Genomic DNA, 5,553 nt, shown 5'->3' with positions numbered 1-5,553 from the left:
GCTGGCCAGATCTACAGAATATGTATACTATCTGTATGGCCCTGAGGATGTCACATGGGCTGCAGGTGTGTGCTGATTGGGCCACAAGTGGCCCGTGGGTCACAGGTTGAGAACCACTGAATTAGAGTTTGCTCCTGTTAGGCTGGTTTTTATCATTCTTTTTAATAATTGACTCTTTATATAGCTGTTTTTAGAAACTTTGATGTAGTTACCCAAAAAATAATAATATTCCAGAATGGCTGTTGAATGAAGGCAATGTAGAATATAAGTAATTCTAAGGGTGAAGATTGGGTATATCAGAATTCCATACTTTTATTTAAATACATACAAGCTAGTCTGTTTTTTAATCTGCTTTTATTTTTCTTTAAATATAAATAGATGTTAAATACTTCTCACACATTTTCAAAGCATAAATTAGTCTGTCCTTTCATTCTACATACAACCATTTCAAGTGAATATTTTTTCGTGAATATTAAATGAAATCAGCTTGTATTGTAAATGGTAATAAATACTGGTAGTGGTAGTAAATAAACTAGACTCTGTTTAAATTATCTCTAAATCCTGTAAAAATAAATAGGTAATATTTTTTAAAAATAAATATTTTAAAAAACAATAAATACATTTGTAAAAGGAAATCTTAATAAAATATAAACTATTCTGATTACTTCTGGTTCTTAAAATAGAACAACACTGTCATCTGCCACATGACAGATTTTGTGATGAAGGAATGTGCCTGAATTAAAACATTCAAACACTGAGATTTCTGGTGTTTTTCAGATATCGAACAGCCCTCACAGTTTTCTCCATGAATGAAGTAAAGTCCCGGAGGATGAGATGGGTGCTGATTTTCTCTATCCATTTTTTATTTGACTTCAGTTTTTCAAAAAGTGTGCTCTGGGTAGCTGGGTCTGGCACGATCACTGCATCAGGATTTTTCATCTATGACAAAGAAAATGAAAATACATTGGTTACAATACTAGAAAATGCTCTTGATGGAAAGGATCTGCCTTTATGCATGTGAAAAATGCAAAAGATGCTTACAAGAAAGCATTATTTATCCCCACTGTAATCCATGGTACTTGAGTTTCATTTGTAGCTGGTACTACTTGTACTAGGGAATCTTTTTTGGAATCTGACTATATGGCCTTATCTACACCAAAAAATAAAATGGTGTTTGAACATAATTGTAGACAGCTGAGTTAGACATGTGATGCTGAATGGTCCAGGACAATAAATATATCCACCAACTGTGTGGTTAGCTGACAAGATTTGTCCTGATCCATACTGACCACTAAGCCTCATGTCATCTAACTTTGCTGTTCACAGTCATGTTCAAACAGTCAAATTCTGTAGTAGAGATAGGGTAAAATTTTCAAAAGGGGCATGTCTACACTCCGGATTTTACGGTGGAGCAGCTGCAAGCTGTCTGTGTAGCTGCACTAAGCCAATGGGAGAGAGTTCTCCTGTCAGCTTAACTACTCCAGCCCCCGTGAGTGGCAGTAGCTATGTCAGCTGGAGAAGCAATCCCACTGACAAAGTGCTGTCCTCACCGGCACTTATGTCGATGTAACTTATGTCAGTCGGGGATGGTTTAGTCACATGTCAGAGGGACATTAATTATGCCAGCATAAGCTGTAGTGTAGACATAGGTTGAGTCCTGTTTTTAAAAGTACTTGGACACTTAACAGCCTAAGTCCTATTGACTTTCAATGAGAATGAAGCTCTTAAGTGCCTAAAACACTTATGAAAATGAGACTCTGATGCTTTTGAATTTACCTGAGTTCTAGGTGCTTAATAAAGTACAAATCCTTGCAGCCTTCTCTCAGGATCCAGGCTACCATCTAAGAAATGCTGAAAGCAGTCTACTGTAAGCTGGAACATTTCTTTTTAAATTTTACTTGAATTATGTAAAAAATGCATGTCCTTTTCATTAAAATAACTTGAAGGGGTGGATTCTGAGCACACGCCTCTGTGGGTACATCTCTGATTCCTTGCTGCTGAGTTCTGTGTGGAGGATCTCCGCAGAACCACAAGGGAATATGGGTATGCTGACATGGCAATGATTCTGTGGATCTACTTGACCACAGACAAACAACAGGTGAGCAATAGGTTATGTCCCAAAGTCCTCCCCATACTCAGTAGCAACTAGGGAAGTTTGGCTGTATGGGTGTCCCAGGCCTCACTTCCTAACTGGGAAGGAAGACTCTAGCTCTACTCCTCAGGATCTCTCATTGTTCCCACAGGCACAGGTTTTACTTGTGAGCTTTTTATTAGGCATTATGTTTAGTTCCAGCCAGTTCAGTCAGTTTGTCACTTTCATGAAGGCTGAAGTCTCACTGAGTTCATCCAGTTATAGAGCAACACAGACAATTGCCACAAATCAGTGTTTGCAATATACACAGGTGAAATCAATGGACCATTATCTTTTCACAATAGGACTATTATTCTAGATTATCACTGTGTGGAAAAAGTTCAGCTCCTGTTCATCTAAAAATGATGAAGATAAATATAATACAAAAATGTATTTTATATATATAAATGGCTTTTGAAGGCATTGAAAAATACCTTGTAGAAATAATGGCCTATAGTTTCCATAATTCTTGATCCTGCAACCCTCACTCACCTAAGTAGTTCTTCACCTCGTAGTTCCACTGACTACAAAGAATCTATTCACACAAAGAGCTATTAGTGCAAGTAAGAATTGCAGGAATGGAGTGAATTTTAAAGAGTTCCATTTCAAAGAATTGCAAAACATACAAGCACAGCTAGTGTGTCCTTTCAAGGTATTGCAAAACATCCAGAACAGCTATTAGAGCTGAATAGCATTTAATTTTCTGAGTCCAAAAATATTCAGGCTTTTGTAAAATGTTAAGGCATTATCAAATGTGATGCAAAAAGCAAGTGTTTCTCTGTAGCTGGCACTTGTTATTCAGCCCAAGTCATTAACCTACAGGTTGTGTTTATCAGCAATTCTATAACTTGGACATTTGATTTTAAACTGAAAATTTTTAATCATAACATAAGAACCTGCATGAAAACTTGCTTTTATGAGATTTTAAATATTTATATTGTTTATTAAAGGTATTCTCTAGTCTTTCTCTGAGTCACTTTCAGAGTATTTGTGTTTATTTCAGTGGGAGTTTTGGGTGTGAAAAGACTGCATCATTGAGTCCTAATTCTACAACTACTAGGAAAAAAATACCAGAAAGCAAGATTCTCTTTGTCACCAACCCAGCGTCTACTTTTTTGTTTAATTTGCAAAATAATTTGGCACATTTACTTGCTAGAGCTGGTGTGCAAATTAGAGATAACTATAAGCTGTAGAATTAACAATCTAATTGTCAGAAAATATTTGTAAAATCTGTAATTTACCATTTATATCCTTTCTGATAAATATTGAGAGCATGCATTTGTGGAGCCAGTCTCTTCCATTGTAACCAATGGGATCACTGTGTGTCTTATGTTATTTTTCAGAGCATTATATTTCTGATTCCTTTTCAAATCAAAGTCAAAACAATTATGTATGGGTAAACATAAAAATAACTCACCATCTGTCTCACAGTATTTGCCAGATGCTTTGTACCATAATATATGGATTCCACTTTTTGCTTTTCACTAATAAATGTCTCTCGTACATATTCCAGGTATGTCTGAAATGTAAAAAGTCCACTGGAGATTCCTCTCAAGCATTTTTCCTAAAATGAGAGAAGGGTAAGGAAATTACTTATTGCAGAAAAAGTTATTTGATGACAATATTGTTTCCATGTATCAGTTAACTAGCTAATGTTTATACAGTGCTTCAGTGAGCTTCTGATAAGGCCCTATGTGTTGGGCCATTAATGTATTATAAAAGTTATTGATTCCTTGCCTCATTGAATCCAGAGAGTAGACATCCATCTTCCTCTGTGATCTTGGGGAGGTTCAGATTATTTTGGGCAAGCATCTCCATACTGTTATCACACACGGTAAATTTCTCACACATCTGGAAATAGACACAAAGAGATTTTATTACACCTTTATCACATTACCGTTTTCTAGGCAAAAGGCACTGTATACCTATGTCAGTAGAAAGGCCTTGTGCATTACTGAAATCTCCACAAACATGTATTTTTTAAGCAGCTTTTTAAAAATTATTTGGCAGAATAGTCGAATATAGGGTGACCAGAGAGCAAGTGTGAAAAATCAGGATGGGGGTGGAGGGTAATAGGTATCTACGTAAGAAAAAGCTCCAAAAATTGGGACTGTCCCTATAAAATTGGGACGTCTGGTCACCCTAGTCTAATATGTTGTCCTAACTAATTAGAAATCACTGTTACATTTTCTCAAGTATCAGGGGGTAGCTGTGTTGGTCTGTATCCAGAAAAACAAGGTGGCACTTAAAGACTAAGATTTATTTGGACATAATTTGGGTATTATTTGTTACGTTTTCTATGCTTTTCATAATCTCCCATCAGAAACAATTTACTCTAGTCTGTCTGATACACAGATTGGTATGTTTTTTAAGATGCATGTCTCAAATATTTGCTCCTTTAGAAGATCAGGAAGCTGCATGTCCTGTAAATAAACATGCCCTGGGAGGCTGTGGATTGTGCCTGCCTACACTCACTACACTTTTGACAAATATTTTCAGGGCCCCACGAGTTTTTCAGGACTAAAAGGAATTCAATTCCATGCTATCTCAGGCCTTGCCCATGGGAAACCAGCATAAGCCACCCCACAGCCCAATCAGACCGAGAGAGGTGGCCAATTCCATGGTCAAGCTCAAGACAAATGACAATATGAGCCCAGATAAAACAGCTGGAGGCAAGGGGAGGCATAAAACACCAGATAGTCTCGTTTGCTGTTAAAACCTGCCAAGTGCAGCAAAGAACCGACCAGCTCAGGTTGGGAACCCAGACCCAGCTGCCTCCGTGTATTACCCACCTCGTCCTTCAGATTGGCCGCTTTGCTGTGCAGCAGCCACGCCAGGGACTCGCAGTCGGACAGCAGGGAGCTTCTGGCAAGCGAGTCCAGGGCATCAACAAGTTCCTCTTCCCCGGAGGAATCCGGGAGGGGGACAGCTCTGGTCCCGAGGAGCAATGTCAGGGCTGCCGCTGCCAAGAGAAAGCCTGAGAAGAGGAAACAGACAAGGGAGTGGAGTGAAATCCTGCCAGTTACATTGCATACACTCTGTCAAAAAGACAGCGGGAGAGCCTAGCTCACCCCACTGCTGAGCGACTGTGTTACTTACATCCCCGAAGATAATTCATTTCCTTCTCTTTCCCCCGTTCTTTGCTCTTTCAAAATAGTTGCTGGCCAGAGGGCTGGAGAGCAGAATGAGATGCAGGAATCCCTGATTTTGGGCATATTTATATTCATTGCCACTGGTCACTGGGAAAATCCAGTATTAGAAAAAATTTTTCTTGTCTTTTGTTGTAATGAAAAGTGTTATTTGGTTTCTAATGAAAGGGAGGTACGGGGTACTATTGTGAAACACTTCAGGAAACTGAGCTCACTATAATAGCGAATTAAGGATGGAAAAAAAGTAATAGGTCAGAACCCCCTCCCCCCCCG

The 5,553-nt window shown here is 38.5% G+C and overlaps 1 protein-coding gene across 1 annotated transcript; it reads right to left on the bottom strand.

Moving 5' to 3' along the window:
- Positions 1 to 344: 344 nt before the first annotated feature.
- Positions 345 to 5,249, bottom strand: IL6 (interleukin 6). The gene is made up of 5 exons (XM_075062397.1): positions 5,231 to 5,249; positions 4,924 to 5,108; positions 3,869 to 3,982; positions 3,549 to 3,695; positions 345 to 939 (listed from the first exon to the last, which is right to left on the bottom strand). Exons 1-5 carry the CDS (start codon positions 5,247 to 5,249, stop codon positions 748 to 750), a joined length of 657 nt encoding a protein of 218 aa, XP_074918498.1. The 3' UTR covers positions 345 to 747.
- Positions 5,250 to 5,553: the final 304 nt, after the last annotated feature.

This window comes from Chelonoidis abingdonii, chromosome 2 (assembly GCF_003597395.2).
Source record: "Chelonoidis abingdonii isolate Lonesome George chromosome 2, CheloAbing_2.0, whole genome shotgun sequence".
NCBI lineage: Eukaryota > Metazoa > Chordata > Testudines > Testudinidae > Chelonoidis > Chelonoidis abingdonii.
The sequence above is the reverse complement of the archived record's forward strand: the minus strand, read 5'-3'. Positions and strand labels throughout refer to the sequence as shown.

Bases quoted from the DNA above. Each gene is read 5' to 3' on its own strand.
- IL6 (XM_075062397.1), bottom strand. The intron at 3,983-4,923 runs GTGGGTAATACA...GTCTATTTCCAG, and splicing joins CGGCCAATCTGAAGGACGAG to ATGTGTGAGAAATTTACCGT. The intron at 940-3,548 runs GTGAGTTATTTT...TCTTTGTCATAG, and splicing joins CAAATACTGTGAGACAGATG to ATGAAAAATCCTGATGCAGT.